General features: G+C 43.9%; 1 protein-coding gene across 1 annotated transcript in view; it reads left to right on the top strand.

Moving 5' to 3' along the window:
• The window catches only part of celsr3 (cadherin, EGF LAG seven-pass G-type receptor 3), a gene marked incomplete at its 5' end in the record, with an annotated part of 122,176 nt that overhangs the window by 33,095 nt on the left and 75,592 nt on the right, over positions 1-13,489 (top strand). The window contains one exon of the mRNA XM_080443851.1: positions 168-456. Within this exon, the coding sequence (XP_080299977.1) occupies positions 168-456 (289 nt within the window). The remainder of the gene's footprint in view (positions 1-167; positions 457-13,489) is intronic.

The following is a 13,489-nucleotide window of genomic DNA, read 5'->3' as shown; positions in this document are numbered from 1 at the left end:
ACTCCCCTTTAACGGGAAGAATCCATGAGAGAGGGGGGGAACGGGACACAAGATGCACAGCAACACCCATAACAACAGCAACAATAACAGTATTGCATTGCTGTACTATAAAAACTAGATATACAACTTTTCTATGGCTTCCTTTCCTCCATACCTCCATCATCCAGGTCCTGCCATTCGATGACAACGTGTGTCTGCGAGAGCCGTGCCAGAACTACATGAAGTGCATCTCGGTGCTGCGCTTCAACAGCTCGGCCCCGTTCATCTCCTCTCCCTCCATCCTGTTCCGCCCCATCCATCCCATCGCCGGCCTCCGCTGCCGCTGCCCGCCCGGCTTCACGGGGGACTACTGCGAGACGGAGATCAACCTGTGCTACTCCAACCCCTGTCTGAACGGAGGCGTCTGCACTCGAAGAGAGGGAGGCTACACATGCATCTGCAGAGAAGATTACACAGGTAAGGTTGGAGGAAAGGAACGTGTGGAGTGGAGTGTATTTACAGTGTGTGTGTGTGTGTGTGTGTGTGTGTGTGTGTGTGTGTGTGTGTGTGTGTGTGTGTGTGTGCGTGTGCGTGTGTGCGTGCGTGTAATGACATGTTGAGAGTAAAAAAGCAGAAGATGCAGTATTCTTGTAATTGTATTAGAACTAGAGGTTCGGGCCGCTGCGCTGCCCTCCCGTCTAGCCGCTGCGCGGGGCTCCCGTCTAGTAGCCTGGCCCGCACATCGGACACAGAGACAGCAGAGCGTGTCGACGTTCATTGCAACACGGGTGTTTGTATCGACACGCAAATCGAAAGCGAAACCAAACTCTCTCTTTCTCTCTCTCTCTATGTCACTCGCTCCGTGTCTCTCTCTCTCTCCCCCCTCCCAGTGCAGACGTTCATTGCAACAGCGGTGCTCGGAGGCGAAGGAGAGAGCATGGTCGAGTGACCATCAGTTTGTATTGAGAGAGAGAGCATGAGGACCCGTATGAGAGTAGACGATACACCAGTGTTGCCATGTCCAGTTATTGTAAGCGACTTTGAGCAGGAACTAAGGCAAATTCATCGTCCGGAGGCAAATTCATAGACCGGATTGCTTGTTTCTCTCGCGAAACCTGGCAACCCTGGAAAGAGCCGAATCCATCGTGTTAGAGGCTGCGTTAAGACGATAGCGTGGGTAATAATGTTTTGTTTGGGATGTACATGGCACGTAAATGACGGACATATTAGCGTGACTGTGGTGGGAATAGGGACATGACCGCGGTGGCTGCGAAGACATAATGTGTAAGTACTGTGAGACATTTTTGGCTAACGCTAAATGGTGTGCTAAAGGGTTTCCCCTTCCGGTGTGGTCGCTAATGTGGCGAAATGGTGTTGGACGAACATAATTATGCTCCAAAGAGGCAAATGTATAGTGAGCAATGAAATGTAGACGAAACAATGCGTAAATGTAGCGCACACGTTGTGGCTGGTGTTGTAGTGACATGTGATATGTTGTTGTTGTGTGGAGACCGAAACAATGAACTGGCATCAATGAACTGGCATCAGGGACACCACCAAAAGGGCTGACTTTTCTCTAATGTAATAGTATATATATTCAGTCAGTTCTTGCTTTGGAAAGGATCGTTTTGAGTTTAGGATAAGGTGTGTGTGTGTGTGTGTGTGTGTGTGCGGTTGCAGAGGAGCACCTGCAGAGTGTACAAAAACAAGTCTAAAGAAACACATGCGTCAATTAGTGCGTTGATGTGTTTTTTTCCACACTGATTTAGCCTGCTCTCCTGCTGCTATCATCGTTAATGCTAACCAACAGTGTGTTGCCACTGTGTGTGTTGACGTGTTGTGATCCCGCCACTGTTTTAGGAATCGTGTGACACGCCTCACGTTGTGCAGAACACAGTGTGAAGAAAACACAGACGTTTTGCATTGTTTCTTCACAGCCGGCCTTCTAAGAGCTTTGGAGGTAGATACTGTATACTGAGTGTAGAGGCATTAGATCGTTGAACCCGAGCCCAACAAGTATGACTGCAACTCACCATCTGACATCTACAGCTTCTGTGGTTTCTATTTTGATTTATATTCTCTGTCTCACCTCAGGCGTCCTCTTGCTTTGCATCTTGCTCTACTTGTCTCACTGTTATCTCCTTTTTTCACTTTCAAGTTTCAAGTTATTTTATATTTCAAAACAGAGGGCATGAACTCCTCTCCTCTCCTCAATCCATTCTTTCACCTCTGTCTCTATCACTCATTGCTTCTTTCCATCTCCTACCGCTCTCATTTCTCTCGCTTGCTCTCCTTGCTCTCTTTGTTCTCCTCTCTCTTTGCCCCCCCACACACTCACTCACTCGCACACACACACACACACACACACACACACACACACACACACACACACACACACACACACACACACACACACACACACACACATGCACACACACACTCACTCACTCACACACGCATGCACGCACGCACGCACCACGCATGCACGCACGCACTCACAAACACGCATTTTATATCGAGGCTCAAAATTTACATAATTATTTGGTGGCACTAGTGCTCTCAACTCAAAAAGCTAGGAGCATCAGCAAAGATTTAGGAGCACGCACAAAACGTAAGGAGCACCAACAATATATGTATTCTTTATGTTGTTTTATTGATAAAATGTACAATATAACTGTATTTTATGACACACACGAGATCGCACAGAAAACGTTGGACTGTTGGCGCAGCATCGCTCAGCGATGTCTACGTTCTGTCATGCCAATGAGCAAACTAACTCCACGGTATATACTGTAGCACCTGAACGCCTATACTGTCAGCTCACACAAGGCATGTTTGTTATTCCGGATGGCAGGGCAAGAGGAGTGCTCATTTCGGTTCGCTCGACGTTCCGTTTTGGTAGCACCAGAAGAATTATTTGCACTTACACAAATTCTCAATTTTGAGGTTGCACAGATTACGTTTCGGGAGCATAATGTATGCGACCAATTTTCGAGCCCCATTTATTTCTTCCTCCTTTTTTTCATATCGCTCACTTATCTTCTTTCTCTATTTTCTCACCCTCTTTGTCTTCTCTCTTATTTCCCCCCATGGGGCATTTCTTTGTTTGTCTAGGCAGTGGTTGATATAGGCCAGGGTAGATGTTAGGAGAGTGTAGCGTGTGTGCATGTACTGTAGGGTGTATGTGGTGTTCCCTTTCATTCTGGATCAAAACGGGGCTGGAGGTGAGACAAGAACCCCAGAACACCCTACAACCCCCCCACAGAGAGTGAGAGAACGAGAGAGAGAGAGTGAGAGAGAGGAAGAGGCATGGTTTATGAAAAGAGGGACAACAGAAAGGCAATGCAAGAAAAGAAACAGGAGATGAAAGAGTGAAAGAGGTAGAGTTTGACCGAGAGAGGACAACGGGGGGAATGACAGATGGAGAATGTGGAAAGAAAGACAGAAGAAGAAGGAGGGAGAAATGGGAAGAGAGAGTAATGGAAAGGAACTTAAAGCAGTATTTTGGATGTTGACTGGAAGAAAGATGAGAAATGAAAGACAAACACTGGGGGGGGAGGTGATGGAAAAATCGGAGGGAGCAGAGGCAAAAATGAATAAGGGTGTAAAGCGAGAGACAGAAACAGAGCATGAGAATGATAATGATGGGATGAAAAAATAAAGACAGAGAGAGATCGAGAGACAGCCAAGCTGAGAGGGAGAGAACCTGGGAGAGTGAGAGGTGGATGGATGAGGTTGGTGATCCAGGCAAAGTTTCGGGGGGTTTACTTGTGTCTGTGTGTGTGTCTGCGTGGGCGGTTTGTGCAGCGGTATTGCTTCAATGCTGCAGGCGGTCAGAGGAAGGAAGACAAGAAGAAAGGAAAAGGGAGAGAGAGAGAGAGACCAAACAAAACCAACACTGGATTGATTCTGCAACACAGAGAAATCTCCAGACATCTTCCAACCCTCGTTTCTCTCCCTCTCACTCCCCCGATCCTTTCTTTTTACCTCCGTTGCTCTACCCTCCGAGCTAATACCCTTCATCCCTTCCCTGAAATCTCATCTGTGTGGTTGGAATTGATGTGTTTTTTGTGTGTGTGCTTTTTTTTGGGTTTCCCTTCTAAAACGGCATTGATTGCTTTCATAGACGAGGGTTAAGACACAGGTTCTGTCTTTATTGAGGCGGCAGGGAGGTAGGGATGTTGACAGAGAGAGACAGCATTGATGAGGTACAGGGTGAATTCTCCGGAGAGATTCAAACCGAGGCCAGCAGCTGTGTGTGGGGTTGAGACGAAGGTCTTATTAAACGCATCATCATCCTCAGGCTGGGAATATTTCCTCTCTCCGTCTTAGAGGGATTTGGGGTTTTGTGATAGTTGTCAGTCAGTGGGTTTGGGCCACAAAAGAGGTTCTTTTGTTGGGTTTAACCGGAATTTCTATATAAAACATTATAGTCAGTGGGTTTTGGCCACAAAAGAGGTTCTTTTGTTGGTTTTAACCGTTATTTCCATATTTTAAAAGTGCAGTTTTCTGTTTCTTACCTGCACCTTTGTACAGTAGCTTGCTTCAATCTTTGATTTTGATCCTTTAATATTTCTTGTCTTATTAATCAGCAAAAAAAAAACTCTTGTATTCTTTTAAATAATGAACAAATAGGGTGAACATTTTTATAAAATGATTGAAAGATGTAAAACAAATGATCCAAAAATAACAAACTATACAGAAATCATTTATATTAAATTTAAAGTATGAACTATGTGACGTGATGGTGAGTCTTGTACAGAAGATCTCAAACTATACGTCTGTTCTCCCTGGAGGGTCAGACAAGAAGGCCCTGCTATCCAAATATCAGGTCTTCTTCTATTACTGTGAGGTATTGAGTGTTTACAGACACCAGTGTTAGACTACACTAAATCCATGTCTGTGAAGTCAGCCCATACGGCTTAGTGAGAAGCAATAAAACGATATGACATTGAAACCGCATGCAGGATGAAAGGAAGACTGCTCCTAGAACAGTGAAATACAACTCTACCTCCACCCAACTCTGTCTTTCTTTAAGCCTTCGGTGCTCAGAAGATACATGCTAAAACAGAAGACGCGTCAGTAGGGGCTATTGCTATATTGTTGCTAGGCTAATACATGTATGGTACATGGAAAAACTTTGTTGAAGCGCAAAACTTAAAGGACCATACCATACCGATAATACACTTGACATTACTGCTGACCACTTGCTTGTTTGACTCTTGTGGAAACCATTGGGTTCCATTCATTTCTGCAGGGTATAAAAATCTACTTTCAGAGGCTTGACACTTGAGATAGTTGTGTTTGAATGTATTTTAAAGCGTTGATTGATTTGAAAATTCTAGCTGAAAATAGTCCCTGGAGAAAATATAGATTTACGAACGAAATCCAAACGTCCATAACCGTGCATTGATGTTTAAGCAACAATCACTCAATTAATTATAGGTAAATTTGGTAACATTTTAATGACTTTGCGGCAAGCAAATGTAGATTTTTTAATAAAGCCATTAACAGAAAGATTTCTGTTTATTTACCATAATATGGCTGAAGCTGTAGCATTGACGGTGGTATGGTGAGTGGTTACATTTTAACTAAGCCATCAGCTGTGTCATAGGTGTGAAATGTGAATAAAAGAAGCCAGTGCATTAAAATGAAAGAAGAGATCCCAGAGAGGATATAGACCAGAGAACAGACCAAAAAGAAAACCCATTTATTAGCAATACATTATTTCATAACAGACTCAGGGGAAGAAGTGAGATAGACACATTATGCAGGTTATCTGAAGTAACATAATGCACTGTAGCGGATATGCTGCAGAGAAAAAGAAAATAGAGCAATGCAGAGAGAGAGAGATTGAGATTAAATTAGATTGGAGAGGAGGAAATGGGAAGTGGTAGAAGGAATAATGGGAGACCGAGAATAAGAGAAAGGATGAAGGAGACAGACCTGAGATAAACTTAGGTATTGGAGAATATAGACCAGAGACTGGCGCCTGCAGCCGTACACGAGTACACACAATACTACACACCACATACCAGTGGTAGTAGTGTGTGTGTGTGTGTGTGTGTGTGTGTGTGTGTGTGTGTGTGTGTGTCATTCATCTGGGTCCAGACACGTTTTCATGTCAGAACATCCAAATTCATATGAGACCCCCTTAGAAATGTTGTTATTAAAATGTTTCAAAAATATTCCCACTCTTTCATCATTTTTGGAAAATAACAGATCTACAAACTCACAATGCGTTGCATCACAATGCACTGTAAGCTTGTAGATCAGCTATTTTTCAAATATCTGATGTACTGTATAGGTTTAAAGTGGTTAAACTGATTTTAACTCCTCGGATTGGGGCCCATGACCCACCTTTCTCCCACCCATTTTGCCAGCCTAGGCTGGCTCAGGGTGGAAGACAGGGTTAAACAACTAAAAATGGGACTGGCCTTCAAAATTGTAAATGCAGATTTACCCGATATGCCCCCTATTCCCGCATATCTGAGTAAATACCTCCAAAAGGTTAGCGACACCCACAGTCACAATACCAGAGGGAGCGTTAACAACAATTTGGTACCACCCACCCATAAAACAAACATGGGCAAATTCTCCTTCTACAGCACTGCCACCCAGGATTGGAATAGTCTAACTCCATCCCTCAAAAAATGCAGTTCGCTGGGCTCATTTAAAAGAGCCTTAAAAAAAATCACCTTTCAGGTGGACAAAGGAGGAGGTAGTACCATTTTCCCGTTAGACGGCAGACCCCCCCCCCCCCCCCCTGTTCTTGTACATATCTTTTTCCCCCTATTTCTTTGTTGTACATAGTGATATTTTTTTTTTGCTTTTTTTTTTGTAATGATATTCGAACTGTGGTGCCACTATATATGTATATGAATTGAATACCAAGGCCCTCATTGGAAACAAGTCCGCAAGGACTTTTATGAACGGACCTGTTAGACAAAGTATTTTAAATGTAACTGTGCTGTTTTACATTTTTTGCCTAATAAAATATTCAATCAAATCAATCAAAAACGCTACAGATTTTGATGCTACAGTATGTTAAATGATTTAGCTGGGGACCCTGGAACCCCCTCAAGGACCCCTTGGGGTCATCATATTATCATATGAGAGACAGGCTTTGGTGAACAGAGATGTTCTCTCACACACACACACACACACACACACACACACACACACACACACACACACACACACACACACACACACACACACACACACACACACACACACACACACACACACACACACACACACACACACTTTAAGTAAAGTAATTAAGAGAAAGAGAGTCAGAGAGAAAGGTTGGCGACTCAATTAAGATAGAGATGATATGGTGAAATGAAGGAACAGTATGCAAGAAATGGGAAGAGAGAATCTTCTTTCCTCTATAGTCAGATTTCCAGCTTATGAAGGCCAGCTCATGAAGGTGGTCTGTATAAGGGGCAGGTGTTAATTATAGGCTTGGCATTCTGCTCAGGCTCGCCGCACGCGCATGCTGCGCAGTTTGCCAAGCCCCACTTCTTCATTTGAAGTAGCCGACCCCCAGTATGTAGGTGGTTCAGCAGGGTTCATTGCCGGCGTGGTAGGTCTTCAACTTTGTCATCTCCCGGTTCCCAGATGTAACGATGGATTCCTGTGGGCCCGGCCGTCTCCTATACTCCTGCCTCCAAGATGCTGACAGCCAGACGTTAATAATAGACAGGTCCCCAGGGATAGAACGGAGCATCTCATATGCCACCTTATTGGATGGTGGGACTTGAGTCTGCTTGGTGGCACCGCTGTCGATTGTGGTGTCATGCCAGTCATCTTTCTGGGCTTTCTGGGTTGCAACCTCCCGTCGGAGGCCGGCGGGGGCGATTCCCTCTAGGACTAGCAGGTGGAAAAGAGGGGTGGGGTTCAGGCAGCCAGACAGAAGGCGCTGTTCATGGTGTCATCAACCATTTTGGTGTGTGGGCTTCTGCTCCAGGCAGGGGCACAGTATTCGGATGCAGAGAAGAGAGAAAGTAGGGGGCGCTTTAGTTTCAGAAACTGGCCAGACAGAGTGAATGAATTGAATGACAAGAAAGCACAAAGAAAGACTGAGGTAAATAATGGAGAAAGTAAATTGACTTGAAAAAGTGGGGGAAAATGGAAATATGTGAGAAACTCAGTGAAAGGGGTTTGGTGAGAGTGAGGGAGTGAGCAGACGAGTTGGGAAAAAGTGATGGAGAAAGTTAATTATTTCTGAGGAGGGAGATAAATGGAGGAATGCAGTGAGAGCAGACATGCTGAAAAGCTGAAAGAGAGAAGGAAGGAATGATGAGATGTAATGACTGCGAGCAGTAAAATGGTCAGAGTGAGAGACAGTATAGAAGGAAGGATGAATGTATACACAATGTTGCATAATAAAATCCTCATGGTCTGTCACTATCTCTCTGTTTCTCTTTCTGTCTCTCCATTCCCTCTGGCCACAGTCAAATCTAGTCACTATTACCTGCGCCTCTGTTTCCTCATTAGCGCTGCCAGTCTTTTCATCTCACCTCATTCCCCCTCAACCAATCAGATCCGGCCACCCCTGCATTCCACAGACCTGATCATCGTTGCATCATCAACTCATCTCTGTATTTAAACCAGTTCACCCCTTCAGTTCTCTGCCAGTTCCGAGATGTTGTCAGTGAGTGTTTTGTGTCTTTGTTTGCTGTACCCTGCTGTGTTTGCTTGTCTCACTTCTTGTAAACCCTTGTTTGATACATTATTGCTGGACTTGACCTGCCTGGCTTTGTTGTTGTGCAGCTGGGTCCTCACCTGACACACACTGTGACAGTTAATGAAACAATGTTTTTGCTATTTGAAGAAATGTGTGTGATATAGATACATGTAATACAGAGGAAATGTGAAGAGAAAAGCTGATAGAGAGACATGAGTGAGAGAGAAAGAGAGAGAGAGAGAAAGCGGTGAAAGGAAAGAAAAAGAATGGAGTTGAACTGAGAAGATTTGCAGAAAAGAGAAAGAGGAATTGAGAGAGTTGGCCCTCTGCGGATGAACCGTGTGTGCGCGTGCGTGCTTGCGTGCGTGCGTGCGTGCGTGCGTGCGTGCGTGCGTGCGTGTGTGTGTGTGTGTGTGTGTGTGTGTGTGTGTGTGTGTGCGCGCGCACAGGGTGGGGTTGGTTGGGTGGTGTTAGGGGGCGAAGCGGATGCCAGAGGGGTGCATGAGAGGAACGGTGGCTTTGATGAATAAAACATCGCACTGAATAAGGGGTGGAGAGAATGCATTAACGCCACAAAGAAAAAGAAGAATAGAGAGGGGGAGAAAAACTACAAGATGAAGGAAGGAAAGAGGGGTGGAAGAGAGGGGTAAAAGAATAGAAGAGCGTGGAGTGATTATGTATGCTATGGAAGGAAAGAGGAATCGAAGAACAGATGAGGGATGGAAAGATAATGATAATGAATTTATTTGTATAGTGCTTTTCTAAACAATGTTACAAAGTGCTTTACAGACATGTGAGAGAAGGAAGGAAGGAATGGGATGAGAGGAAGACGAGAGGAAGGATATATTGTGGCGACGAGAGAAGGGGAAGTGCTGCTATTTTAGAATAAAGACGGGGAATACAACAGAAGTGTACTGTGTGTGTGTGTGTGTGTGTGTGTGTGTGTGTGTGTGTGTGTGTGTGTGTGTGTGTTAGTTTGCATCTTTGTCGGAATGGGGGAGGGTTTTTTGATATGCTAGTGAGTGTGGGTGTGTTATGAGTGCACTTAAAATTCTTTGTGTGGGTTTGTGTGTATGCGGAATGATGTGCTGATAAGTGTGGGTGTGGTATGAATGTACTTTAAAGTTGTGTGTGTGTCAAACTGTGAGAGTAGGACAGATGCTGAAAGTCAAGCTCTGTGTGTGTGTGTGTGTGTGTGTGTGTGTGTGTGTGTGTGTGTGTGTGTGTGTGTGTGTGTGTGTGTGTGTGTGTGTGTGTGTGTGTGTGTGTGCGCGAACGCTTCAAATAGCAGCAAGTCATGTGAGTCAGTAAACACCGACATGCCTCTGTGTACTGACCAATTTCTGGGGTGGTCAGGAGTCAGAACTTGTATGTGCTGTGCTTTATGACAGCCGCAGTGGGGGAAATTGGTGGTACAAATCGAAGTGGGATAAATTCCCTGCCTTTACCATCTCCTGCATCCAGGAGATGAGTATATTCTCGCCATGAAACCATGAAATCTTGGTCTCAAGTTTACCCACTTAAACTGCTTTCTTGGCCGGGGGCCCCAGTGGTCGGTACTTGGTCCCTTCCTTTTTTTCCTCTACACTAAGCTTGCGTGAGCTTGTAGAGCTATTTTCGCAGAATGTTCACCTATTTTTGCAGAATGATTGCCTATTATGACATACCTAGAACTGGGACACCGGGGTTCATGTGGTTAATGTTGCAGCCGAGTGGAAGCAGCAAATAGATGAATTTGTTGGTGAATAGTTCAAAAGACTTGATCTAATTGATGCATGTCCCCTGCCTGTAATGATGAAACTAGAGTCAATAAGACAGGTAGCTCTCGCTAAAATACGACACCTGTTTGCTAATGTTCTTATATCACAAAACGCTGAATGGACATATACTGCAGCAAGGCTATCACATCAAAATGCTGAACAACGATGATTGGCCATGAAAGAGCTTGTCAGAGCCTTGCTCCTATCGGACCTGAGCCGGCGAAAGGTTCTGTTAGAGAAGGATGGTGGTAATGATCAGGAAACTTGAAACCAACACAGCTGGTTTCGGAGGGTGGTCGAACTGGACAGATCTAAATGTCTTATGCAACAATACTGGAGTCATATACCAGTGGTCATGGGTGCTGACAGTGACGCTGTCCTTGGTGCTGAAATGGTGAGTGTCACTGATGCAGTAATCACAGACGAGCGTTTCTACATAGAGGCTTCAGAAGGACGATTGCAGGTCCTGAGCGGTGCCTGAGATTAGCTGTTCACGGATTCAGTGACTCACAGATAGATACACTCAGATGGACAGGGGCAAAAACATAATTTCTGCCTCCCAGCCGTTACCAAGATAATTATCAAATAAATAGTCTGTTCAGAGCTTGAATTGTATAAACATACCTGTGTTAAAAGTAACTGGCTTAATTGTTTTTTTTTATCATGAACAGTGTGGCAGCAAATACACCTGATGTTGCGTAAACGAGAACCATGATCCTGCATAGGATAGGTACACAGACTTGTGGTAATTGCGAACGCAGCAGAAGGAGGCGCGCCGAAGGCGCGCCGAAGGCGCGCCTCCGCGCAAGTGGAGCTTACTATGAAACCGTGCTCGGCTTGTGAGTGTGTGTGTGTGTGTGCGTGTGTGCGTGTGTGTCTGTGTTCACTGCCTGCCTGCAGCTCCTCTGAGATAAGTAAATGTCCAATTTAGACGTACCATACATCAAATGAAAGGTCTTTGAAAACTGAACACACCTGTCAAGGTTGCGTTTAAGCCCGCCCCTTCCCCCGGAAGCCACGCCCCGGAGAAGGCTCCTAAAAACTCCCCATTGAAACCCCATGTTAAATGAAAAGTGCCCGAATCGCTCCGAAACTTTTTCTACTTAGGGGGGCTAAGTGGGGGTCTACGAACAAATACTTCGGGCTCGGATTTTGGCTCCGCCCCCCGGAAGTGGGTGAAACAGGCACTTCAAACACTTTGTTGAATTGTTCAAAAACATTCAAAGTTTTTTTTTAGTGAATTTGTATTTTTCTAAGATGCTCCCTTTAACGCAGATTTTTTTTGTATTTTATTTTTATTTTTTTATTGGTGACTTTTTTTTAAATCTTTTTTTTTCATATTTATTTAAAAAAAAATGCGTTCGCTTCCCGCGTTCGCGCGTCTTACTTGTGCATAGGATATGCACTATAGCAGTAATGCATAGGATAATGTACACAGATTAGTGGTACAAGGACTGCCTCTCTAAGAGCAAACCCAAGCAGCTTGTAAAGTTTTGCTCCATTTCTGCTATAAGTGGAAGCCTGTCTGTATGGAAAAGACAATGCTTTCTGAATCCATTTTAAGACATACATGTGATGAATTACCCTGTATCGTCCGTCCGATGAACACATTTTATTTTCATGCTTGTAAATGGATGTTTCTTCACTGCTGCAATGAATACTAAAAAGGTTGAGGTCAAGGCAGCAATTAAAACATTAAAATATTTGAGTACTTCCACTGTTTAACTGTGAATTCAAATAAAGCAATCAGGGGGGGGATTGTACCCTTTCAAGAGCTGTCTTGTTAACTTGCATGTAGAGCAGAGTAATTACTTGGTACTCAGTATCCATAAGTCAAACTGTGAGAGTAGGACAGATGCTGAAAGTCAAGCTCTGTGTGTGTGTGTGTGTGTGTGTGTGTGTGTGTGTGTGTGTGTGTGTGTGTGTGTGTGTGTGTGTGCGTGTGCGTGTGTGCGCGTGTGTATATTGTGTGCATCTGCGTGAGTGTATTTTATGGTAGGTGATCAGTACTGATGGGACAAAGAGCAGTGCTGTGTAGGACTCAGTAAGCATTCCTACTGTCTGGACAACTGACTAATGTAACATGAGAGAACTGAGTCTGAGCTCACGGTATGATCTCATGTCTGTGTGTGTGTGTGTGTGTGTGTGTGTGTGTGTGTGTGTGTGTGTGTGTGTGTGTGTGTGTGTGTGTGTGTGTGTGTGTGTGTGTGTGTGTGTGTGTGTGTGTGTGTGTGTGTGTGTGTGTGTGTGTGTGTGTGTGTGTGTGTGTGTGTGTGTGTGTGCGCGCGCGTGTGTGTGTGTGTGTGTCTTTTCCTTGTGTTAGTCTGATGTTTAAAAATGTTCTTCTATTTGTGTCAATCTGTCTGCATCTACAGATTTTGCCAGCCAGTCTGTCAACCTGTTTATGGGAGTGGGTGTGGGAGCGTGTGCATAATTTGTGTGTGTGTCTGTGAAGGGTCTTGGTCTCATCTTTCCCATAATTAATGAGTATTAAGTTCTGTTTATTTATTTTAATATTGATGAAGCTGCCCACAGGAGGGTGTGTGTAACAGAGAGTGTGTTCATAAAAAACGTTTTTACACAGTTAAATTATTGTGTGTGTTTGTACACGTGCGTGTGTGCGTGCATGTGTGTGTCGGTGCAGTGTTACAGTGTTTGTCAGCTCCAGCTGGCAACAGAATGGCCTTCTAGGAGAGGGGAGGAACGAGGGATGGGTAGATATGGAGTTACATTTGTGTCTTTATTAACCATACAAAAGAAAAATAATTGAGAGAGAAAAAATATAAACAGAGCAAAACATTTTTTTGAATGAAAACTAATTAAAACAGCAAGCAAAAAAATAATATTTGCAAGCAAAGAAAATTATATAAACACATAAAAAAATGTTTTTGAATGAAAACAAATTAAAACTGCAATCAAAAATATATATTTGCAAGCAAAAAATAATTTGAGATCAAAACTTTTAAAACTCAAGAGAATTTTTTTTTTTTTAAACTACATAAAACAAAATACTAAAATGTATGTGTAATAAAATGTGTTATGCTAATAAAAATTT

The sequence above is a fragment of the Gymnoscopelus braueri genome, assembly GCF_963280865.1.
Source record: "Gymnoscopelus braueri genome assembly, chromosome: 12".
NCBI lineage: Eukaryota > Metazoa > Chordata > Actinopteri > Myctophiformes > Myctophidae > Gymnoscopelus > Gymnoscopelus braueri.
Note: the sequence above shows the minus strand (reverse complement) of the source record. Positions and strands in the feature narration are given on the sequence as shown.